At 40.8% G+C, this 25,065-nt stretch overlaps 4 protein-coding genes across 5 annotated transcripts; 3 read left to right on the top strand and 1 right to left on the bottom strand.

The window, feature by feature from the left end:
- Nucleotides 1–192: 192 nt before the first annotated feature.
- LOC131216264 (G protein pathway suppressor 2) lies at nt 193–5,408 on the bottom strand. The gene is made up of 7 exons (XM_058210710.1): nt 5,211–5,408; nt 4,910–5,117; nt 4,731–4,818; nt 4,546–4,660; nt 3,904–3,957; nt 1,062–1,606; nt 193–412 (listed from the first exon to the last, which is right to left on the bottom strand). The coding sequence occupies exons 1-7, from the start codon at nt 5,341–5,343 to the stop codon at nt 299–301; spliced, it is 1,257 nt and encodes a 418-aa protein (XP_058066693.1). The 5' UTR covers nt 5,344–5,408; the 3' UTR covers nt 193–298.
- Nucleotides 5,409–5,644: 236 nt separating this feature from the next.
- On the top strand, nt 5,645–6,507 carry LOC131216645 (thymidylate kinase). The gene is made up of 2 exons (XM_058211194.1): nt 5,645–5,889; nt 5,960–6,507. The coding sequence occupies exons 1-2, from the start codon at nt 5,715–5,717 to the stop codon at nt 6,505–6,507; spliced, it is 723 nt and encodes a 240-aa protein (XP_058067177.1). The 5' UTR covers nt 5,645–5,714.
- Nucleotides 6,508–8,076: 1,569 nt separating this feature from the next.
- Nucleotides 8,077–14,604, top strand: LOC131215478 (uncharacterized protein CG5098). Its single transcript, XM_058209868.1, has 8 exons — nt 8,077–8,142; nt 8,202–8,342; nt 8,405–8,637; nt 8,725–9,109; nt 9,182–9,281; nt 9,348–10,480; nt 10,729–11,817; nt 12,218–14,604. Exons 1-8 carry the CDS (start codon nt 8,077–8,079, stop codon nt 12,704–12,706), a joined length of 3,636 nt encoding a protein of 1,211 aa, XP_058065851.1. The 3' UTR covers nt 12,707–14,604.
- Nucleotides 14,605–14,973: 369 nt separating this feature from the next.
- On the top strand, nt 14,974–24,439 carry LOC131206109 (zinc finger protein on ecdysone puffs). Of its 2 annotated transcripts, XM_058198518.1 has the most exons (7): nt 14,974–15,060; nt 16,003–16,306; nt 16,958–17,112; nt 18,159–18,164; nt 19,639–20,186; nt 20,255–21,010; nt 21,526–24,439. In XM_058198518.1, exons 2-7 carry the CDS (start codon nt 16,040–16,042, stop codon nt 21,828–21,830), a joined length of 2,037 nt encoding a protein of 678 aa, XP_058054501.1. In that variant the 5' UTR covers nt 14,974–15,060; nt 16,003–16,039; the 3' UTR covers nt 21,831–24,439. The 2 variants fall into 2 exon arrangements, with proteins under 2 accessions (XP_058054501.1, XP_058054502.1); XM_058198519.1 differs by lacking the exons at nt 16,958–17,112; nt 18,159–18,164 and adding an exon at nt 18,462–18,544.
- Nucleotides 24,440–25,065: the final 626 nt, after the last annotated feature.

Consider the following 25,065-nt stretch of genomic DNA (forward strand, 5'->3'; position numbering starts at 1 on the left):
AATGAACAAAACAAACAAGCAAACGTGTTCACTATACTGCACTCCAGTGCAATTTGCAATGAATTTGCTCCAATCACAATAAAACAATGGCATTTCCATTCAACAAATATTTCTTAATGCAGATTCTGTTGGCAGCACACGTACTGCAAAACATTTATTTATTTCTTTTCGTTAAAATAAAAATGTTTGCTTAGCCTACGGCCGACAGGGTTCGCAGAGAACGGGACCAGTTTGCTGCTCCTTCGACCACCACCAGCAGACGTTGCGCAAATGCCCCCAAAAGTAGCATTGCGTACCACTAGTAGCGTTGTCGATTGTAGTGCATCTGAGAAGACGGCTGCTGCTGGGGATTGGTGATTGGCGGCGGCCTGACCGGGGGGTAACCTTGTGTAATGCTTCCACCCTTCGGGAGCTAAACGTCGCAATAGAAAAATAACTTGTCGTTGCTTTTGGCAGTTGTTTTCAAAGGTTACATGAATAAAGGGTGCATTACGCTATACTCGTTATGCTTGCGATGATTTAAACAAGTTGCCCATAAAACATAAAAGAAAATGATTCAAAGTGAAGTGTATGTGCTGTGCAGTGTAAGTCGTTACAGAGATTACTTTTTTATTTCGTGTACTTAAACCATGTGTGTATCATGTATCAACCGATTCTCAATTAAACCGGATCAAACGAAATCCTACTAAATAATGTTACCTTCCCACAGACCAAAGAAATGTTGGTGCATGTTCCTCTAGAGGCAATTGTCAATTACTAAAGTTCACGTCGTTGACATCGCTAATTAAACGTGATGAATATAAGCCAAAACAAAAGTGAGACTTAAAAGAAATATGCGGTATTAAATATGAACGAAGGCAAGCGAAAATAGTAAAAGCAAAAATTAAGAATTAAAATACAAAAGGTGGGTTAGAATAAAACGAAAATATTAAAGTATAGAACATTACAGCAAACGATAGGATTGATTATGCCAAAGCGCCATAGATATTGTTATTCGTAAGTATATTCAAGCGTTAACAAATACTCTTTCAGCTATACTTGGATAAGTCAATGGCGCTTACTTGCTGATTTGTAGCAATGGTGTGCATTTGAATTGCACCTGGACGTAGACCAGGAGCATACACGATACCTTCCGGTAGGTGTGGCCCTGTGGAACCAGATTGCGTGCCAGGCTGAGGTGCTTGCGACGGTCGCAAATCCTTACGTTCATCATGTTTCGCTAGCTCTATGTGGTACGGAACAATCCGTTCGGGAGCAATCTTTTCGATGGTGATAGTTTTTAGTGGTTGCCCCTGAACTGACGGTGGTTGACCATGCATGGCTGCCGCGGCTACCACAGCCTGGTCCATGTTAATGTGGTATATATTGGCCTGTGCCGATTGCGGAAGACCCGGCTTCCCACTCACTACTTGTGGATCGGGTTTGGATGATTGTACCGGTGCTGGACCTGGTTGTTGTTGGGCTGGCATGTCCATTGGGAATTGACGCATTGGTAGCGTTAAATTGTTCTGATACGGATAAAGAATCTGCTGCGGTTGCCGACCATCTTGCGGATTGGAGGGCGGTGTTGCCGGATAAAACCCAACTGGGGGACAGTATTGCGATTCTGGAAAGCAGAGTTAGGAAACAATTTTATTCGAACAGCGTGAATGACTTGGTAGTTATTTCAGTTCCTCTAAGGTTCTATATGTTCGTTTGAACTATCGTTACTTTAAAATTAACAAAACATTCACTCACACATTCATAGTAAAGCGCATGTTTACGTATTATACCAAATTGCATCTTTTCTGTATGCCTATACGGACTATGCCGTACTTATGAAAGATCTTTTGGACTATTGCACACTAGCATTTTACACACGATCATCATTGTAAATTAGACAACAAACAAAACAAAAAACAGCAATTATTATTAAGCGTCGATTGAAATTTCCCAAGAAACTATAGATTAGAATGTGTTAGGATTTTTACAAAAATTCCGTCTTGTGGGAATGTTCGGAAAAACGTGGTGAAACGTTGCCCGTTTCGGACGAGTGCGAGTAAGATTTGCATTGCTTGATATTTGAAACTAGAAATGATTAAATCGCATTGCGATTGATACAGTCACATGTACATTTTTATATTAACGTGGTGTTGATATGATTAGTTGTGCGAAATAAAGGTTATGCCATCTGTTGGCTCTTTTTACAGTGGCAGTGACCAGTTACGACAAAGAATACCACACTATTAAGAATAGTCCTAATGTGCAAGTGTTTTCGTTGATCTCGGGTGTTTTTAGTTGAGATATCATAGAATGATACTCAAATTTAACCAAAATATGTACTATCGTTAAACTGCATGAACAATTGTGATACGATTTTGGAGTGAAACGATAGAAAGGCCGTACTTAAACATTGCCAACATTGTAGGTATGAGTTTTGCAACAATCCCGTCGGTGGGTGTGTACCTGTTTTAACAGCACTAGAGCTCCACTATTAACTTCACCTTATATTTATATAACAATAGATAGACTGTATATTCTTCCTACCATTCCAATGACCAGTACAAACAATTAAAGACCTTTTAATAGCGCCATACTTAGATTTTAGCAAAACACGTTTTTGAGCGATTTCGGAAGAATGTTTTCTAGTATTACTAACCCCCATCCTTATCATGCGATTTAAAAACGCTCATTTATTTTTTTATTAATCATAAAAGCTGTTTCACTCTAACTGTGGTGAGAATATCAAAAATGATTGCACAAATCATATAAAGATCCGACACTTCGCAAAACTAATTCGATATTACAACCCTAGTACTGAAAGTATCGAATTGGGAAGCTCTTAACAGACCGATTGATAAATTATTATAATAGTGAAACAAATTATACAAGTACTGAACACACTTGAAATCGATCTGATTGGCATTATTCCGCAATAGAAGGAACGTTTGAGTTTGCCAACCTGGGGCGCAAATCAACTGCATCAGCCGAAAACGAAAAGGAAGGAACAGAAGACATTTTCGATCACTCCTGAGCTCCAAAGCTACAGCAATTTATACAACATACTGAGCAACAATGGCTTATTATACGTTATTAGAAGAAAAGTAATGAAAGGTAAATATTCCCCTTTGATTACCGTGTTCTTGTTGAAATGGAGAATGCATAAGCCATCGTCTTTCAATAAATATTTATACCCAACGATGTTAACTACTGTGGCTTATAAAATAAACCAAGGAAAAAGCACAGGACGGAAACGGGATATGTTAGACGCGAGTGCGGCTTGTATTTTGCTCGTGCAGAAGGATACGCAAACACCAAAAGAAAATTGAAATAAATCTAGCTAGTCGGTTCCAGTCACCGCAACATTCAAAGAGGCTTTTTAATCAGTTGTTACAAACAACTGGACCGACTAGTAAGGAAAGTACCAATCAAATTATAAGAAATGCGAAACAAGTACGAAAGCAATGGTAAGAAAGGTTATTCGTCTCACGCACATAAGCACAATTAGTACCTGCACACAAAGAAAAGTAAATAATAACAAGAAAATTGGAAGAACTTGAGCAATAAGAGAACCAAAATAGTACTTTTTTAAGTTTAAAAAAAATTTATACAAGCCCTCTCCGTATCGGAGAACGAATTTCGGACAAAACGGAATGGATGCAATTCAAAGCTATAATTTAGTGTAGAAATAAATAAATTGTACTCTGGACAAAATAATAACTAAAAGCTAATAATATCGGCTTTGCTTGCACAAAACCAAACTTTGGAACAACTGTATCCATGTACTTTGAATGTTAATGTACATGTATGTATGTTTCAAATCCCACTCACGGTGCATTGACTAACAATATCAAAGTAAATATAAATAATACATGAAATAAAATTTACAAAAGGTATCAGGGTAATAAATTGAATTCAACTCACTGTTCCATAAAACGGCACGGGCCACTTCACCGCCCCGTCTACCCTCCTCGATCTCTGTTATCATTTAAACGTTTCAAATTATTCGATAAATAGATACGGGTAGTGTCCGTAAAAGAATAGAAAAAAAGAAAAAAAAGGTTGGAGAGAGAAAGAGAAAAAAAGGAAACGATTAGAAATCAAAACTGAGCAAAACGTTTAGTAGAACGCAATTGAGCAATCGCCTGAATAGTTTTATCGCAAAACTGCGCGCACAGACTCATGGCGTAGAAAATGAATGGTGCAAACTATAAAAAGCAAACCTATTAAAGGTAGTTTCGTTTCTAAAGTGAATCGTAAAACGCTTTAAACACAAAACTATACATTGTAAAACCGCCTTGTAGCGAGCCATCCGGGATATAGAGGGGACGCCGTTTGGAAATGAAGGTAGCTAGAAACGAAAACTGTTGAGATAAGTTATGAAATGGCAAAACGAATGCAATAATTAATAAAGATTTGAATTTCAGTTTCGAATTATGACGACGAGTGATACTGATACGATTCCTTTTAGTAAGCTATGCGAATCCAGAATGCTGCCAAGGTGCACAGTATTCCGCTGGCCGGTGTAAATTCCTTGAAAGACAACTGTTCGATTCCTGTACTTACTTTGCGGCGAAGGATAGGGTTGATTGTTGGGATTTGGCTGCTTGTAGTAGCCCTGCAGGTGCTGAGGTGACGAGGGACTGTGCGCGCGTTTCGCCACATTTACCTGCGGATTGCCCTAAAAGAATCGCAACATGAACTGGATGCTTGAAATACGGATAAGCTATGACGGCATAAGACACACTCACTTTATGTATCAAGTGTTGCTGATGAGGCAGAATATTGCGTTGTGGTAAGAATATTTGTTGCGGATTGTTTTGTATTGCCATCATTTCCCTGTAAAAAGCGAAAGCCGTGGATGAAACTACCGGTCAACTTTCTTAGTTCTCCCTATCGTGCCCAACACCTAAGCTCCGGAAATACTCACTCCTTCATTTGCCGTTTCCTGTTGTCATCTTCATTCAATACTTTCTTCAGTTGCAGGAAGAGTTGCTGCTTCTCGTTGCGCAAATTTTCAAGATTTTTCTCAAGAATTAAAATCTGTTCTTTTGTTTCACCCAAAGTCATCACATCCTGTTTTTCGCGCTCCTCGCGCTCTCTGCGGAGACGTTCCTCTTCTACTTCCGCTTGTAGTTCTATATCGACCGAGTTTCGGTTCCGTATATTGGTGAAAAAGTACATAAAATCACGAATCGCGCTTCTCAGACAATTCTTTCAAGTAGCGTTACCTTGTTTTTTTCGCTCGCGTTCTCGCATAATGTGTCTTTTCAGTGCATTCCAAAGCTGCTCCTCTTTCTCCGTTTTAGCCGCCGGCTGCGTAGGTTGCTGCTGCGGCATTTTCAAATACTTCTTAGCACTCATTTTGTGTCTAATGTAAGTAAAATATTGTTCACCCGGTATAGAAACGCGAACGCGAAACAGAATCGTTTTCGATTACACCTCGTTTTCTACAACAAAAAACACAACACAAAACGTCACGTCATTTTACCCTATGAAAGATGTACACACGTATAATGCCTCTTCGAACCTGACAACTCCTTCATTTGGAGCTTGGTTTGGAGCTTGGTTTGTTTGGAGCAATCATTAATCATTTCCTAGCACACAACACTTTTCTTGTTAGTGAGAGAATAATCGGCAGAGCGGGTGAAACTAAAAGTGCACATTTCAGCCGACCTTCGTTTAGTACATTTACCGGGTCAACGTTTAGGTGTCATGGTCAGAAAGTTGATTTGATGTTGAAAATGTCGCGGCCCAATGTTTTGCTTCAAATTTTGCGCCATTACTCCGAAAGCACGCGGATAAAGCAATCTTTTAACTCGATGTCTCAACCAATCCCCAAACGTGGCGCATTGATCGTTTTCGAAGGATGCGATCGCACTGGAAAGACTACTCAATGTAAACTACTGGGTGAGTATGCATCGTGCTGTGGCGGAAATGAAGCCCCTTCAAGTTCTTTCCATGATCATTTTGTCTACAGTCGATAAGCTCAAAAGTGCGGGAGTCGAGGCAATGTTCATGAACTTTCCGGATCGCTCCACACAATGTGGCCAACTGATAAACGGCTATCTAACGCGCAAAGACGACTTCACAGATGAAGGAATCCACCTGATGTTTACACTAAACCGCTGGGAAAAGATGAAGGAGATGGAGAAGCATTTAAACAGTGGGGTAAATCTTCTTGTTGACCGGTACTCTTTTTCGGGGGTTGCTTTTAGTGCCGCCAAAGGTTTGAACATCGAATGGTGTAAAGCACCAGAAGCTGGACTGCTGAAGCCGGATTTGGTTTTTCTACTAACGGTGGATGCAGAAACGCTCGCAAAACGCGGTGGTTTCGGCGACGAGCGTTACGAAATACCTGAGTTTCAGAACAAAGTTATGAAAATGTATCAACTGTTGAAAGATGAGGAATATTGGAAAGAAGTAACTGCTAATAAGACGCCCAACGAGTTAACGGATGAATTGTTCGGCATAGTGTTGAATACAATAAAACATTGCGAAGGTAAAGCTTTGCAGAAACTATGGTAAAACCACCTGGATAAAGTAAACAATTAAAATATCCTAATGTAGTAGCTAAAGACTTGAAAGTTTTGGCGACTTGCTATTGCCACATATTTCAATATGTTTACTCCGTTCTCGGGCACTCCGTACCCAAGGAGCCAGTTTATGTTATGCCAGTTAAGTTTGTTTATGTGCTAGATAGAAAGATGGTAGTATCGTAAAGGTGTGTCGAACATTTGTGTTTGGTGCTAAACATAATACGCAGTAGACGGCGACTCGGCAGGTTAGTTTAGTTCGTTTCGTATAGATCGTTGGTCGCTTGCTGTTCAGTCTGAAGGATTTGTAAAAGTAAGGTACATTGTGTCGGTTTATAACGTGTCCCAGGGAACGATTGGTGATCCAACAATCATAGAATGCTACGCAAAATCTTTCATCATTCCAACGTTGTCTTATCATTCCAACATTTACCCTTTTGTTGACATCAGACCGGCAATTGAACGCGGAACGGATTCTTTGAATGGCCGAAAAGCGAAACCAGCGTTCGCCAGTGCACGAAAAATAGCCGCCGATACATTAGTACTGGGTAAGCTTTTCACCGGGCTGTATCTGAGCCGCTGTCCTGTCAAAATAAGCCGCTGGATGAGTGCAATAGTGTGTGTGTGTGTGTGTGTTGCGAGAAGCGGCTGAAACCATACGAGAAACAAGAACAACGAGCAACGAAAAGCAAGAAGATAGCGCAACGAAAAGAAAGCGAACGCATTTCTTCTGTTAGTGGCTGGAAAATGAATTAACAGGGTCCCGGCATCGCAAAAATAGTACACCCGCAATTAGTGATCACTGCCAACGCGCCCACCGGATAGCATAAGCCCACAAAACGGCCTAGCAAAGCAAGGGCAGCATATCCTCAGCTCGATAAAAGGTGCGTGCGTACCTGTGTATATGCGTGTATCTCCATGAAGCAGCCATCGAAGATAGCAACATAAGCTTGCAGATCGATTTTTACATAGTGCTCTCTTTTTGCTGCTATTTGCTGTAATTTGTGCATTAGGAGCATCGGTACGCCGTTGAGCGCAAACCGTCAACGAATAAATAGTATGTGTCGTAGGGAAATTAGCACGATCACCGGGCATGTCCTTGTTGGCGAAGCCAATTGTAGCACAGGTCTGCGCGGGGCGGCAGGAGCAACCACTATCATCAACTTCAGCGATCTCTTCACAGTATTAAATAGCTGCCCGTACTTTTGTTTATGTTGCACTGCCGTTTAGTTGAGGTAGGGAAAAGTGAAGTGATTTTCTTGTGTTTCAAGGATTCACCGTGTTGTTTATGTGAAAGAGCTGTATAGTTTTTGCTTAGTGGTTTACTCCACTCCGACTATGCTCGTAGTGGGCCGTGGCTTCCTCGTCTGGAAAATAGTGTTCCGTTCTGAATCACCTATTGTTTGTGGCATGTAAAATGTATTAAGATGTTTTTCTATTGGAAAACATCCTTCGTTGCAGTGCCGCATTTCGAAGCGTTCGTCAAAGCAACGTGTGTTCCGAAGGCGTTTCGATGTTCGCCACCAACAGATCAATAAGCAAGCATTTAAAACGCTAAACAATGTCCGGCCACAATCCTCCTCATGGCCGGCTTGGACAGCCGAGTACGACGTGGAATCCTTTGCAGGTAACGAGAGCAAAGATCGCAGTCGAAGAACTGGATCTTGATACGATTAAACTTTTTAGGTACCATCCTATGTGCCGAGGCAACCGCAACTAGCGCACATGTCCAGCGAACGCTCAATGGCTCGATCACCCTTAACATGGCACACACCACCAACACACCAGGATAAAGTGTACAATTTGATGACCGGGAATCTAATGAATGTATGCACATCCTTTTGTTTATCTTGCGCTACGAAAATCAATTTCAATATCTTTTTGCACAGAGTATTGAAAATAATCCTTTACTACAAGGATACGGTCGTACTAGTGTGGGTATACCGTTAGGATCGGTAGACCTTTCGCTTTCGTCGGTCGCCCGCAGCACGCCGTCTCCTAAGGCCAATCATCCGCACAACATTTCTGGCGTATCGCAAATCCTCCCCCCTCAGTCTTCATCTTCCGTTACACTGCCATCGAACATTCCTGCCATTGTCCACACGACGACTGCGGATCACACGTAATAAGTCATGCCTTTCCTTGAACATTGCTCGATTTCGTATAATAATGTTATTCACCGTCTTTGTACGTTCGTTTGCGGTCTTAGGAGCAATCTTACACGTATCACAACGACCGCTGCGAATCTTGTCCCGTCTGCGACTGCAAGTGTTATACAATCGACTGCTACCACGTGTTCCACAACGACTGCTACTTCGACAACTGCAGCTGCGGCGGTTGCTGCTGCGCTCAAGGATTGTATACAAGGAACGTATGGTTCACAAGAGGGTGGAAATACGACAACGAACTTCAGCAACGCCGCCAATGATGGATCGCACGGGTCTACCAGTGGAGGAGGAAACGGATTCGGGGTTCCCCCAGTTCTTGGATGCCGCGTTGGTAGTGATATTGCTTCTTTCATGACGGGCGGTTTGCTTATAAAAGATGCGAAACAGATAAACAGTGAAATGGACAGTAAAAACGGCCGCGATTGTGTAAGTTTATGGGAAGAACCGAAGGTTCCATGCCAAACATTAATGCGTATTTTTTATCTTTTGCTTTCGTAGTTTTCCCATCTAACTTCGGCAGATTCATCTGATTTGGTGAAAGATTTCATCATGCACGCTATACAAAATAGCAATTCCTTGCCGGTTTCGCCGAAACGGAGTATGTTTAACTTGACTGAAAAAGTGTTTCACAATTCAACTATAATTTTTTTTATGTGCCGTCTAGCATCACCACAGCGGACATCAGTTCAATCCAGCTACAGCCCCGACAGGAGTCGCAGTCCAGCGTCAAACTTGTTGCACGCGTCATCGACGTTAGAAGGAAAGTTAGGGCTGGACTGTGTTAACAGTGCTTTTCCCTCGCTTAACTGCAATAATACGCCCATGCCACTGAGATTGAACGCTGAAATGAAACAATCGACTTCGGTAGAATCGACGGAAACATCCAACAATGGAGTCGCTGTAACATCAGTTACACCTAACTGTAATCCGGCTGCTTCTCCAACAAACAATAGCATCACATCGAACGAGGATTCAGTCGATTCTTCAAGTGGTTGCAGTAAGTCAAGGCGAAGGCGGAAACCAGAGCGAACGAGCAAAATGAATCCAACGAGCGTCGGTGCCAGTGACCACGAGGAGGGACAGCCATTTTTCGGTCCCGACCACAAAGCTATAGATGGCATTCTCGAACCGCTACGTTCAAACATTGCAGGACGCAGTGACATCACCGCACTTGCAATCGAAGGTATAAATGCTCTGAGCAAGTGCTTACCGGGCGTAACAAACAGCCATCCTGCAGTGACCGATTTACCGGAAAGCAGTCGATTAAATAGCATTCACGCGAGCCGTGATCATCACCTTCCCGCCGTGCAGGCGGGTCTCGTCGAAGCGCCACAAAACCTCATCCAAAGCAATAGCACTCTCAGTAGCGGCAGCGTTAGTAACGTCGGCATCAGTCCTGTTATCAGGGCTTCGTCGCCCCAAACGATGATAGTACCCCCGGCAGCCCTTGCAAACTCCTGTACTAAGCTCCCTCTTTCGGCAAGTGGTCTGTCAGTGGCCGCCGCTACAGTGGCCGCTGCCATCGAATCCGTGCGCAAAATTGAGCCGGAGGATTGTAATGAAAGCATCGGTAAAATTGCTGCAATGGTATCATCCGTGGCGGCAAATGTGAGCATGATTAGCACGGCATCCACTGCGCATGGAGAAGCAGCGTTCATAGGAAACGGCACCGAACACAATGCCGGCGAAACTAATTGTAATGGACCCCTGGCGCAGCACAAAACTTCGGCAACTGTGAACCAATCGAAGGGTAAATTGAATGAAAAAGACAATGCTTCCGAAAGCAGCTATGAGGAGGTAAGGAGTCTACATTTTCAAGCCTGTAATGGATGCATTGATTTATACTTTTTGTATAAAATACCAAAATTTGAATAATAGTTTTGCATAGGATTGTTTAACGATTTATTTACGCTATCAAACACCATATTTACAACATTATTCATATTTCGTTTTGTTTGCGCTTTAGTTTTATGTTTTATCTTGTTGAAATGTAATGTCAGTTGCCATTTTAAAATCAGTTTGAATGTAACTTATTTTCCGTGCAGGTTGAAAATAAATTGGAACAAATGTTTGCTGGCATCGAGGAAGAAAAGGCTGAACTATCGACCAAACCTATCGAGGGAAAGATGCGAAGCGGTGTCAGTGGCAACAATGGCTGCCTTCCCGTGGACGAAACCGCCAATCTTTGTTCTCGTTCCGAAGATAAAACATCTTTTGCAGTAACGGATGGTGATGTGTTGAAGCAGTTGTCGTGCGATTCCATCGCAAGCGAAGGAGAGCAGCCGCAGGAGAACAAAACAATAAGTGTAGAAAGCAGCAAATCCGTCACACCCGAAACTAGTGCAACTTCTGCTGCTGGCAGCGGAAGGAAACCACTGACGCCAGCACAAAAACGTGCCAATGGCACCAATTCCATGGAAACAAGTACACCGATCGTGAAGCGGAAGAGGGCACCGAAAAAGAAGAGCGCGTATTCGGCCAAGGTTAATCCCTTCCTTGAGCCGGATACACAGAAAATCATGGGCTTGAAGGCGCTGGCAAAGGGAAAAGGAAAATGTGGAAAAGCGTTTGGTTCAAGCGGGAAAACGAAGGGCAAAGCGGACAAAAAGATGAACGCGGCGCCGAATAGCGGCGAACGGATATCAGCAGCGGTCACTACTGCGTCGAGTTGGGCCGGACCATCGAGCAGTACAGACATCACGTATAGCAAGCTCAAGGGGCCTTACGTGCAAGTCAAAGCGAACGGTAACCATACAGTTATTAATGCGCCTATCAACGACGAAGATGACGAAAAGCCACAGAACAAATTGGCGAAAAAGTTTTCCACTTCGATCAACGTTTCCGAGCGCAGCAAGATTCGAGGATTGCACGTCAGCACCCTCAGCACGAAATACGACGCAGACACAACCGACACAAGCTGGATGTGTGTGTTCTGCAAGACAGGGCCGCACAAGTTTCGGCTGGGTGATCTGTTTGGACCGTACATTATAAGCACGGACTCGAATGAGTATAAACAAAGCGAAGTGGACTTGGACTTCTTTAGTGTTAAGCGGACACGTGAGACATTGGAATCGAAACAAGCCAAGCAAAGGAGGGTGGCCGAGCAGCAACAGCAACAGAAGCAGACGGGAAGCGTAAGTTTTGTTTCTCTTGAAGCTATGCTTTTATTTCTAATTACTGTCGATTTAATATTGCCACTTTTCTAACACGTTCTGCGTTATGTCGATGATGGAATGGTTATTTCGGAAAATGCAGTAAAACTAGTGGCTAAGCGAATTTGTCAGCTGTTTATTTTGGTAATCGTTCATTAAGTTGTACCCAATTTTTCAAAGATTAATTAAACTTACCAGAGCTTGTTTGAAGAGATTTTCTCCAAGAGTAAAAATAATATTTAAAAACCCACATAACGGTGTAAATTGTGACGTAGTCATTGTAATGTAATTCAATCATATATGTAAGATATTTTAATTCGGCATGTAAAATCGTCATTCACACTTCGATAATTATTAAAATCATTTTTGTTTTCGATTTCAGTCAAAAGGTAGAAAAAGAAAAAATGCCGCCTCCACGAGCAACGCGACAATCCCATCTGAAGTCCCTTCCAAGTCCTCAGTAATGGTGTTAAAGGAAGAAAAAAGTGAAGATGCCCATCGGCAGCAGTTGGAAGACATATTCTACGGCATGATTACAGCGGGCGATAACACCTACGAGGTGTGGACGCACGAAGAATGTCTAGTGTGGGCACCGGGTGTCCATATGGTGGGAACGAGAGTGATAGGTCTAGAGGCCGCGATCTGGAACTGCTGCCGGCACCGCTGTCAGTTCTGCTCATATAACGGTGCGGTAGTTAGTTGCCTGAGCCAGGGATGTACCGCCAAGGCGCATTTCATCTGTGCTCATAAGCAAAACTGGAAGCTGACGAAGGAATATAAATCGTTTTGTGAACTACATTCAGCTAGTGTCAAAGAACCGGCTGATAGTGGCCGGAGTGGGGTGGACATGTCGTCGTCTTCGTATCGGTAGATCGTAGAAAAGTGTTTGCTGAGTGTGACGGTGGGAATTTTGGCATTTTTTTGGACAAAAATTAAACGAGCTGATTCGCGCGGTGAATTGTTAGCGCGAGAGTGTCTCTGGACTGGCGACGGTCCTTAAAGGTTTCTGCAGATAAAATGATGCTTAAATATCAAAGACCGGCGGATAAACAACCCAAAACCACTACTCTAAAACTCACAGCGTGAAACTCTGATCGGATGAATGGAATATTACGCCATGCCGTGGTCCTCGTTCGATGTGTATGTATTTTGTTAAGTGTATAAATTACCCTGTCCATCAGCATTGCAATAATTTGTTTGTAATGCCGGTGTTGGAAAATGTTATTTTTATCAGCTATGCAAACCACCTCAATAATGTATTCAGTTAGGCCAAAAACCCACTCACACGTTTTTGTGTTAAAAACCACTTGAAACACGTGGATCTTGTGTTTTGTAGCGTTCTTTTAAATGTATTATGACGAACTCGTTTTCGATAACAACATGTCCTTGCGATAGTCTGCCGTAAGTTATGCGAGTGTGTTTGTGTGCGTGCGTGTATTGCTTGATGTCCAACTGGCGGTCGAAAATCAGACAAATGTCATTCACATGAGACCATAAGATAACTTTTCCACTGACATGTTTCAACTCACCTTCCGTACTTACGTAACCCGCAAATGCTGTTTTATTTTCCCATCCTTCCAATATGTGTCAATAAGATTCTGAAGTCGCGTTAAAAGTATTTCTGATACGAATGCTAGCGATTGCCCTCATTCAGCACTCACTCAATCACACGCAAACCTTACGCGTTGAAGTTAATGGCAGCTTTCGAAAAATTGTACTGTTACAAAGTGCAAAAATGGCAACGGAAGGTGGTCAGGCCATCGCATCAATTACATCAGAATTGTATATTTTATAGGTTGCTAGTATTGTGTGTGAAGCCAATCCAATCAACAAGAAACCAATTCAATATTGTATTTTTCACACAAATGACGAATCTCGCGCGCGACAATGTGCATCGCAAGATGCTCGGCCACGGTGCTCGGAAACTTAACATATTTATTATGATTATCATCATCACGAAGAAGAATTGCAACCTGCACAAAAGAATGTCTCTCATTCATGCCATGCTGATATTCTGATCAGAATGCGAAACAGAAGCATAATTGTACATAATCGCATACCAAACGCCCAATCCCCCGCTCGCGTCGTCGGCCTCTGTGTGTATGTAATGGCGGATTCAAACCATGATTTTAAACACTCTTTAACAGCGGTCGGATGGTCGGACCAAATTGGTTCGAACCCGGTGGTTGTAGAAGAGGTAAATACTATTATTGAGCTAGGATTACAATTTATAGAAAGCACTTTAAGATGAAATTAATTTCTAATTTTAACTCATTCCCGTCCGTGTCGTTAGTAGCAATTTAGTCGTTCTTTAAACGAAACACATGGGAAATGGGAATGCGACGACATGGGGCGGGAAGCGTAACATGACAAACATCAACTTAATCCCATTCCCAGCACAAAGTACGTAACGCACTGTGAGGTGTTTTACGCATCGTAATGAAATTATTTTGAATTTCAGTGAGTGCTACAGGATTAAGTGAACTAGGCAGATCTTGAGCAAACAAGAGAACGGATCAAGACTAGCAGAGGAAAACAGTTCAATCAAACGGTTACGGTCAGCTTTTCGCGCAGTAGTGCATGTCACATCCGTGTGGTAAAGGCAAAGAGCAAAAACTCACACAGCGATCGCGGGTGACGGCGAAACATAAAATAAGTTGTAACGACAGATTGCTGAATGAAGTTTGTCGTCTACATGTGATTTAACGTTAAAAAAGGATGTAAAAATATTGAGAAGTAATAAAACTATTTAACAAACCAGAGACATAACAGAACTAACAGTAAACATTAACGTAGTATTAAAGAGTTAGTGAAACAAAGATAACTCTATTGTAGATTACGCTGTATTCAATAAAAAGTCGAACAATCCTTCTGATAATAAAACAAAAACAGTGGAAAAATAATTGTGTTTTCGAAATGCTATGAATTGACAGGAAAATTACGATGACAACGTGTTTGAACGGGTTTTTCCTCGTGTTGCCTATTTTTTTGTATTTTGGAATCTAAAGATTTTAAGAAAAGTATTGTCAATAAGAAAAATATTGTTTCATTCGTACGTTCACGAAAAGCACCATTGAGTCACCCCTCGCGGTTCATCCAGCTTGTCAGGAGGTTTGTCAACTTTCAATTGATTTTATTCTTTCGTGGTGTCGAGTACCTTCTCTCTTCTCTTAAGCAAGTTTCAAAGAAGTATCTCTAAGTGTATATTTTTCTTCTAGATATCAAGTAAGTATCTGGAAGCCAGAAATACGGTGCAGTACCAAGAGGTCCCCAACATTAAATCCCCGCTGTGTCGTGTCAAATATAATGTAAAGTTGCTTTGAACGAGAGACTGGCAGAGAGTTGATCAAGATGTCCATTTACGAGCGAAAAAGCCCGAAGAACGTCGCGGTCTGCTCTGCCATTCAAATTCCCCAGTAGTTTCGACAATCTTCAGGTTTGCTGACCAAGTAATGGCTGCAAACATGTGAAAGGGCGTAAAATCTTTGCGTAGCGACTTCGAGCAGCGAAAAAATATCGATTTTTCGTCCATTACCGCAATGCAAATGTTGTCTCAGTTCCTCTGCCGTACGTTCACGCAATGACCGGACCAGACCGGTAATTCATTCATGACCGGCTCGTTCATTCGGAGGAATGAATAGTGAGAACAGTGTGTTCGCGTCCCAGTGAGAAGTGATCGTGAGAAAGTACCGGTAAATCGGTGTAGGATGACGAATTTGCAATCATACGAGCGCATGCTTTTTGGACATGTTACATACCTAGGCAGTTTACCCTGAAGTTCATAAAGCAGCAGTTGATCAGTGAGGTAAAGTTGCTAAACATGTTACCAGTCATGTTACCATTTCTGCTATCATTAGTATGTCAAAGCGCAAACGTTCTTCTTTAACAAGAGTCCGGATTTCACATTATTTCCGTAGCTAAGGGGTATTTTTATGTATTAGAAACATGGAGCAAGTAAGAAATCGTGATCATCGAAAATTACCTTCATGGCTATTCATCACCTCGTATTTGTTACTGAATAATAACTTCGATCTCAGAGCATTCGTCTCGCACTGTGTGCGTGTGTTTCAATAGAACGAACTCTTCTGTAATTCTGCAGGTTACATTGCCGCGGACACTAAGTTTTCGTAATTGGATCGATACAACAAAAATACTTTATCCTTTCAGGTTCTCCAGAGAAGAAGTAAATTTGCATCCCGCAATAATGGCTTATCGCAACAACAACCGTCGGGGTGGTGGCGGTGGCAACGGTGGAGGAATAGGTAGCAACTTTAGCAATAACTACGGAAACCGCATCAATCCCTGGGATGCGGGTGTAAGCGGTGGTCGTGGGAACAACGACGCCATCACATTTGCCAATAGCTTGATCAACAATTTGATCCGCAATCAGAACACTAACCAGGTGCCGTCGCTTCTGGACGGCGTTCAATCTTCGCGATTTGACGATATCAATGGTTACAACTTCATTAGGGTATGTATGAGTACAGCCATAAAGGAAGGTATCTTGGTATAAACTGCGGAACTGTATTGTTTCATCAGATGGTTTCTTGCTTTTGTCGGATGACACTACGCTTTGCCTTATGTGATGGCATCCTTTGCCTTACCTTACTTAATATTTTCATTATTCTTTTGATTGTTGTATGCAGTTGCCTTTAATTAGCCTATCCGTTTTTGACTATACCAAACAGTAAAAGCTTTCTGAGAAGTATAACGGCAACTACTCTCGAAAACGTACATTAAGCAACTGTTCTGTGGTATGAAGGAAAAACTCGTTGAGTTTATGTGTACGCCATGAGCAGTAGAAACTAAATAGTCGGTAGTGTTTTATGTTGGCGAGTGTTTTAGCGTAGTTTTTCAATCTCAAACCACCGGTTCAATATATCTTTTACGAATGCTAACATATTTGACATATTATTTTTAAAATGTTTGGTTATTATGGTTTTATTTCCTATGTCGAGTTGATCGATTATGAATTCCACCTAAATCCTGACAAGGGGTGGAAGATATATTAACTGGCCTTAATGAAATAGTGCGCGCTATAGGAAAGTTTGGTGACATAAGAACAATCGATTTCGCTTCTAAATTGTTCTTTTTCTTACGTTTACTCCCATAAATTATTCAGAATCGATATGGCAAAAACCGTAACAATAATGGACGTGGCATTCGCAAGCTGGATGCTGTTAGCCGTTCCAAGAATGTTCTGGCAAAGAATGCACATAAGCCAACTAATAAAGTAACTTACGACTATGCTAATAGCAGTTATCGAAATGACCAGAGGTAAGGTAGTGGTTAAGAGATATTCGAGCAACTATAGTCAGTGAGTGTAGGATATTGTTATAAGGGCTTGTCCAGTAAATGATACAGCTTTTCGGTATGATGTTTTAGTCGATTTGAAACTAAAATAGCCAATCAAATGTTACATTTATGATTGGTCCCTACTTTATGCTATAGTTATTACTCCATTACGTGGTAACAGCTGCATAAAGTTTTTTTTGTCTGGAGTCACGTTATATGGACTCTCCCTTAGCAGATTAACGTTGTATATTTATCTTCAAACTTTTGTTGCTGTGGTAGGTGGTGCTTCTGGTTGATAAGAACTTTGCTCGTTTAATGAAAATCAGTAAGATTAAAAATTTTCGTATAGTTACTTTCATTCGAATGCGTTAATGCAGTTCATAGACCCATGTATGCTGGTATCGAAATGTTCCACTACGCGCTATTTTTGCACGATTCGTTCCGACAGTCACGTAATTATTGTAGGGTCGTTGAGGCTACGTTTTATTTCGAGGATTTTGATGCGTTATTTCGTGCTGTATTCATTAAATAATCCGATTGACCCGTACTCGAACTTTTACCTAATTCTTTATGCAATTCACAGTTCTAAGCCATTATCCACTAACTTAACTGCAAAATGCTTATTTTAAAATTTAAATTGTTCTGTATATTTCGTATTATTAATCCACTAAAACTGCGGAAGGCTAACACTTTCATTCACATTACTAAAGGTAAAAACTAAAGGAAATTGGACAAACATCCTTTTGTCGAGATAAGAAATTTAACGATATTTTTTATTTTATAGTAAATATATTTATAGTTTAACAACATATAACATTGTCGGAGTTCATAAAATTTTAAATGAACGAGTTAAAAATAATAATTAAATATTTTCTTATGATTTAGATATAAAGTGCCACAAGTTAGTTCCAAGACTGATCGTAAAATATACTAATTGAAAGTAGTTCCTCAATGTATCCATTGTTATCTACATCCCACCATCTACATAGTCCGTTAAAATTCGTCAGATTGAATGGTTGCTTCATCAGAAGTGGGTATAATTCATGATAACCCACAGTTCTTATTCTCGATCTTCCACGAAACACTGGCTAAGCGAATGTTTAAGCTGCAAAACTCCGACTTAAATAAAAGAATGGCATCATGGTTTACCGGTCCCTAGTAGCGTTCAATTTTTTCGAACTGATTTGTCGCACTGTGTATAAAGTATGTTCTCAGATGTACTTAACTTTTAATGTCCCCTTTTATACCAAGGCATCTTCTAAATGATCAGATTTTCGTTGTTGCTAAATTCTGTCATATATTCATATTATCTCCGGTTTGTCCCTTTTCAGAATGACTATATTTCGCGGTTAAATCTCGGATATCAAAGACGAAATCCAATTCAGTCTAGTAATAATAGTAAAAATAAGAACAGGTAATATTACACTAAAAACCCGCACATGTGCTTCTGCATGATTCACTTCGGTTTATGTGCCTTTTTTTCCTCTGTTTCTATGCTTTATTGTGCATGGTAAATCTTTTTTGCTTTTATGAATTTTTGAGTTATACTTTCTCAATTTTACGCTGTTTGTTTACCCAGTCAACATTAAACAGTAAGCAGTTTAATAGGGTACCTTAACGCAAAAATCCATAATTTCAATTATTGTGTAATGTTAGCCGATTTAAAGTTTGTGTAGCTTTCCAATGCTAGTACCTGACTATTATAATAATTGTGGAAAAGTTGAATGGTATGTCATTTGAATAAAATAACAGATATTTTAGAGCTACGTTGGAATAATTTTTAAGCATCTTGATCTTATACGAATTTTAATATCCGCGTGTATTGATAAGTGCGAGTAAATCGGTTAGCTTTTGTTCAGCATGTTCAGCTTTTTTGTTCAGCATGTTACAAAATTTTTGTAGTAAAATTTATTTCTTTATAACGAATGAACATAATGCATATTACAAACCATAGATCACGCTTATCGTTGTCATGAGGTATAATGCTGCTTAATTAGCATGACTCTTTTGCAGTCTTATACAATGTTACGAATGTTTAAAAATATATGAATATAGTTGCTGAAAAGGTCAACATTTTCGAACAAAACATAGGCGCATTGTTTACCGGAAGCACTCACTGGACCATAAACCTGCATAAACTTTTTGTCACTCTGTTCAACGTCTCTGTTGCAGAGTGTAGGATAATCTGACGAACGATATTTAGCGACCGTTACGTATTTACTCACGTTTTAGCTTGACTTTTATATTATTATGTACGCATCCCGTTTATGTGCGGATGTACATGACGATGAGTATAATGAACAGTTGAGTTTTAATGTATCTAATGACCACACGTTGGTCGGCTAATACAGAACAACTCGCTTCGAGCGCCTATTGTTACGACACTAGACTGTTAATTTTAGTGTGTCTTAAACTTAATATTCAACGTCATATTTGTATGTTTTTCATTTTTCTATTAACAATCTTTACTAACCGTATGCAACTTTTGTATCCGTGTCTTCTGACCAGCGGTAAAGGAGCCAAAAAAAGTAACCCCAATAGTGTTGGTGTTCCAAAGGAGAAATCTACGCTCTCGAAGGCTTCACCGTACTTGGAAGTTTCAAATGATTTCCTCTACTGTCATATGTGTGATAAGCATATGTACGATGCGACTTCGTTTGAAAATCACATCACTGGTCGCACGCATCGTGTGATGAAGGAGAGCATTGAGGAGAGTTACCGGATGCGGGCCACACTGTTGCGGCAAGAGGCTAGAATTGCTGAGCAGCTCAAGACGATCGAGATTGATCGTCTAAAACGCATGGGCAAAGCCAAAAACTACTATAAAGTTCGTGAATATTGTCCGATGTGTGAACTATTCTTCTACGGTCACATTATTGCCCATCGGCGATCGGAAAAGCATTTGGACCTCAAAAAGTTCTTACACCCCAAGTGTGATGACTGTGAACTAGAGTTTCACAATCGCACCGAGTACGACGATCATCTACTCTCAGTTGTGCATATGAAAAATTGCAAATCCAAACCTAGCCGGCTCGACATCGAAAGAAAGGCAAAACGTAAGTAACGTTGTGATTTTCAAGTAACAATAAACTGATGGAACAATCGTTACTCATACGCATTACAGAATTGACCATTTCTACAATCAACGATGAGCTACAGGATATAAGAGAAGAGACAGCTCCTAAAAAGAAGAAAGACAAAGATTCTACCAGCGGCTCATCGTCTAGGAAAGCTGATGATGGTAAAATCAGCAGCAAGTCGTCGCAGGTCGCTGAATCGTCGGCATCAACAAGTGGTAGAGCATTGGAAAATGAAGAGTCGACAACAGCGACTGACGATGATCCAATTCGAGAGGCGCTGGGCGGTGACAGTGAAGGTGGAAAACTATTGTCAGAGGACGCGGGAGGAGCCGGTGTTGACGATTCTAAGCTAGACGAGGATATCCCGGAGGATGAGGTCGTGAAGGAAGAGGAAAGTGAAGACTGCATATTGGACTACAAACCGGGCGACGAAATTGCTCCTGAAATCGATAATAAATTGCCTCGCTACAAGAAGAATCGTGCGCTAGGCATCAGCCTAATTGGAAAGCTGGAGTGCATCGAATGTTGCATCTGTCATAAGTATTTTGATAACGTTGCAACGGGAGAAGTGCACGCTCGCACACATTCGCACTATCGAGCTTTCATACGGTTTCTGAACGAAAAAGCGATGGAGGTGCGTATCGCACAAAAGCGTGCGGCCGTTGCGCTGGAAGAAGCAGAGGCAGCAAAGAAAAAGCAGAAACTTATTGATGATAAGACTGGTGCTGACGGTTGCATTGAGCAAAACGGAGAGGGCGATAAGAAGAACTCGGAGCTGTACGATCCTTCCGAAGCTACAGGTGATGAGTGTGAAGATAATAATATTAGTGCTAATGGTCAAAGTTGTGTCCAGGAAGCAAAGTGTGATTAAAAGTAGTTATAGATATGGGATATATTTATATATATACGCTATCGTTTTTTATATGGCTTCATTTTTATATTTTTTTTGTTACTCTTCAGTCCTGGTTTGCTTGCGCAACACTAAGTTATTAATTAAAACCTAACCTTTTAAAGCGTTTGAGCGGATGATGAATCATTTGTTTTTCAGCATACTGTGAATACATGCATTTTAATGCACTTTATACTTTGGTTATAATAGTTCGTGTTTTTTTTACTTTTGACTTGTTTTTAATGCTGTCTTGCCGCTTGATAGAAAGGTTGATAAATGCAATGAGATGAATGTGAACTAGATCATTAGAGCAAAAGTGTCGTGGTCAACTTCGTACTTTCCTTGGTGTGTCTAAGTCGGTCGCACCGTAGACTTACGCCCTTTTCGCCGCTAACTTTCTAATGACGATTTCCTTTAACTTTCAAGAATCTGGTGATGCCAGCATGGCGGAGGATAGCAAAAGCGACGACGGTGAGAACGGATCAGAGCAAATCGAACCGATGGAGACAGAATTAGTTGGAAGCACGGTGGACAGTATCGAAAAGAACGGCTTGTCTTCTGTATCGGGCAGCTCGGTAACCCAGCCCGGGGTCAACCCAGACGAACAAGCTGGTAGTAATGGTGAAGATTCTGGCAAAGAGGAAGAGTCCAAGGAGAGGGACGATAAATGCTCGACCAAGCATGGCGGTAACCGTCGGGGTCGGTCCGGTAGACATGCAGGACGAAACTAAGGAGCTGTAATGGAACCTTCAAGTACAATAGCTCTAGAAAATGTTTAACACTATCGATAGCATCAAAGTGAAGAAAGCGACACGAAACGAAAGATAAAAGGGTTTTAAAATCAAACTCTTTTGCAATGACGTATGTGTAATAACTCAGATACGGATGCACTTTCTAAGTAAATGTCATTAAAACACACCACAAACATGAATTAATTACAACATGAACGCTGATAACGAAAAGAAAACGATGCTAAAAAGCATGCTAGTTTCTTCCGTTTTTTTGGTTACTAAATGTTGGAAAGGATTATGTTGCAGCGTACATAAGATTCACAACACTTTCTTCCTTCGAATGTAGGAGCATTATGTTACACAAGCTCATCCTGCTCTAACTGTCTATTCGTATGCTCGATAGCTTAGAGCATAATATTTCGCTTAAATGCAAATGCGTATTTGAAAGGGCCTGTATGATGACATACAGCGCTTCATCTAACCTCTACTCTAAAAATGTTTATTGCGTTCCAGCTGGCATTCGTAGATCAAGCATTGCGAAATCCGCTCGCAATACACCTGACTCGTAATTTTTGTGGGCAACGCTTCAACCGGATCGCTTTCAGCGAATACATTGTACACCACCACCGTAAATTATAAGTCACCGGTCAGGATCGGCACTTTTGGAACCTATCAGGCTCACAAACGGCCCGAGGGTGTGAAAATTTACGCAAGATGAATAATAACCAATGTTTAGTGTTATTACGTGAAGTGGTACGTCTTAGACAACCCTTTCTAGTTGTAACCGTAAGGAGTAGGAAACTTCGATAAAGCTGTATTTGTACGTTTACTCGTGTGTAGTACCATTTGTGGATGTTTCGGAATCTGAATAACGAGCATGCTGTTAAAGGTATTTCTTGACACTAGCATACTACATCGCTGCGTATTGCAGCAATCTCAGCGACCTACAGCAAGAATCATAAACGTTGAAATATGCACACTAAATGTAATAACTGCTTGTTGATTATCGTAGCGCGAGTCAGTATACACATGGCGATCGTAACCAACGACAGCTAAACAGTAAAATTGAAAGCACTCTCATTCATAGATAAATATCCTAAATGTAAAACTTTCTCTGCCTTTCTCATTCAGCTTTTTCCTCACATTGTAATAATATGTATGCCGATGCAAACTCCGCCGATGTGCAAAGCGGTAAACTTATTTATTGGCGTTCGTTTAGGAGTTCGAGATGTCGTACGATCAGCACGCCACTGTGTATCCGATCGTTCATTTCCAACAGTCTCTGAGCATGTGGCCAATAATACTCATTTGGCAGAAATGTACGGGAGTTTGTGCAATACGGAAACGCAAAGCGATGATCACATCCATCAATTACTATCAAAACACGCTTCTAATTGTGCAGGGCAGGCCCAAGGCAATTCACAATGAATGAACCCACGTAGTTGCTTTGCTGGGATGCTAAAGCTCTTCACTTCAGATCTTTTATTTCTGTGTGTTTGAAACTTTGCTTTCGTTATCACTGCAATGCACCAAACCGGTACAAAATCAGTTAAGGTAAAAACTGCATACTCAATTGCCCCGACACCATTCATCGTTAAACAATGCGCATACATACAAACACACACACAATATCTTTCAAGATAAACAAAAATCACACCCGAACAACCCACATAATATACGAAAGTAAACACTCGTACACCAATATATCCAAACCAATAAGCAAAATAATCATCCTGTTCCGGTCCAGCTGCGTAGTGTTGTTTCATAGAAAAATGTCAACGTAGCGAATAAATATGACCCTGTGTTGAGTATTACCCGCCATCGATGCAAAACTGCGGAAAATCAAATATGCGTATATTCTACCACAAGAGCAGAGGAAAAGAAAAGAAGCGTGATACTCCAAGTACGGATACATTATATTAAAATACCGAGGGTAAATTCACCAATGCGAGAATTTAATTTGTTTGAAAGTGATAGCCAGCTGTACTATGACCATCGAGCTCAAAATCTCTACTTTCTTTACTTACGACCGCAAAAAGTCACCTATTCCGGCTTGCCAGCAGCAGAAAGAGAGGAGGATGAACAAAACGGTGAAAGATACCGTACACCTATGAAATAATAGGGGTATGTACTACGCGTTGTAACATTGTAGGAAGGAGACATTTCTGAAATTCAGAACATCAAAATACATGCGAAACGATTTCGTCGAGAGTACCTCTGCTTGTATGAGTGCAAGTATTTAACGACCCACAATCAAGCAGGACTGACGGTCGAAATAAAGATGAGTGAGAAAACTTGCGAACGCTTAGTTCAATGACAAGAACGAATACATTGAAAAAATTTGTAAACGAAAAAATAACACATGCAAAATACGACGAGAAAGAAATTCGATCTGAACCAAAGCACGCATTAAAGAAGATGCATTTGTAAGGAGCATCGACAGTAGTAAATGGCACAAATATAGGTCTAAACGACCAATGCTCGAGCGAGTATCGAATGAGCCTGTAACAACAAAACCAACAGCTGGTAGAGTGTGCAACTCAAGTGAAGAAGCGTGGGGAAAGATAATTTGTTGAACATCTCAAAAATAAATGAAAATAATTGGCAAATCAAATGCATGAGTTGAGACTCGAAATAATTTCGGTAAATGTGTTTTGTTTCCATTGAGGTTGCAGCAGCCGTCACTGGTTTTTATTTCTTTTTGAGCCACCCTAGGCTTCCTCGGTTTCCTTTTTCGCAGCGGACATACAGGCTTCATCTGAGACACAGGAGCAACGCACAACAAACGTACTGTTGAAAGGATTTGTTTTATTTTCTTTTTTTTGAAATATAATACAATCCACACCGACACATATACATATTATGAATTACCAATAACAGTGGACAACAGAGTCCATTACTGTTAATACATTAACTTATTGGTCTCTATCCGAAGACTAATTTGCAATTTTAAGTTTTACCCAATCATTATGCTTTGAATTGAAATTAAATCATATAGATAATGTGTTAACTGTGGGTAAGTTACAATAATCTCATGTGACCATTACTTGTCATTTCTTTATTTTTTACAAATATAGTTTGTAGTTATGATCTTATGATCACCAATTCCATTGAAAGTTGTTTTTATCATAATTTTCGGCAGTAATAAGAGCCGATTAAAATGATACAGACAAAGACGGGAAAGTCAGACGATTAGAATCACGATTAATATACAACTGTAAGATTCGGTGACGCG

Source organism: Anopheles bellator, chromosome 1 (assembly GCF_943735745.2).
Source record: "Anopheles bellator chromosome 1, idAnoBellAS_SP24_06.2, whole genome shotgun sequence".
Taxonomy (NCBI): Eukaryota; Metazoa; Arthropoda; class Insecta; order Diptera; family Culicidae; genus Anopheles; species Anopheles bellator.

Bases quoted from the DNA above. Each gene is read 5' to 3' on its own strand.
- LOC131216264 (XM_058210710.1), bottom strand. From the start codon at position 5,343: ATGAGTGCTAAGAAGTATTTGAAAATGCCGCAGCAGCAACCTACGCAG. The intron at 4,661-4,730 runs GTGAGTGTGTCT...CGATTCTTTTAG, and splicing joins AGCAACACTTGATACATAAA to GGCAATCCGCAGGTAAATGT. The intron at 1,607-3,903 runs GTGAGTTGAATT...TCTGCTTTCCAG, and splicing joins CCGTGCCGTTTTATGGAACA to AATCGCAATACTGTCCCCCA.
- LOC131216645 (XM_058211194.1), top strand. From the start codon at position 5,715: ATGTTGAAAATGTCGCGGCCCAATGTTTTGCTTCAAATTTTGCGCCAT. The intron at 5,890-5,959 runs GTGAGTATGCAT...TTTTGTCTACAG, and splicing joins TACTCAATGTAAACTACTGG to TCGATAAGCTCAAAAGTGCG.
- LOC131215478 (XM_058209868.1), top strand. From the start codon at position 8,077: ATGTCCGGCCACAATCCTCCTCATGGCCGGCTTGGACAGCCGAGTACG. The intron at 10,481-10,728 runs GTAAGGAGTCTA...TTTTCCGTGCAG, and splicing joins CCGAAAGCAGCTATGAGGAG to GTTGAAAATAAATTGGAACA. The intron at 11,818-12,217 runs GTAAGTTTTGTT...TTTCGATTTCAG, and splicing joins AACAGAAGCAGACGGGAAGC to TCAAAAGGTAGAAAAAGAAA.
- LOC131206109 (XM_058198518.1), top strand. From the start codon at position 16,040: ATGGCTTATCGCAACAACAACCGTCGGGGTGGTGGCGGTGGCAACGGT. The intron at 20,187-20,254 runs GTAAGTAACGTT...TACGCATTACAG, and splicing joins CATCGAAAGAAAGGCAAAAC to AATTGACCATTTCTACAATC. The intron at 21,011-21,525 runs GTGATGAGTGTG...TTAACTTTCAAG, and splicing joins CGATCCTTCCGAAGCTACAG to AATCTGGTGATGCCAGCATG.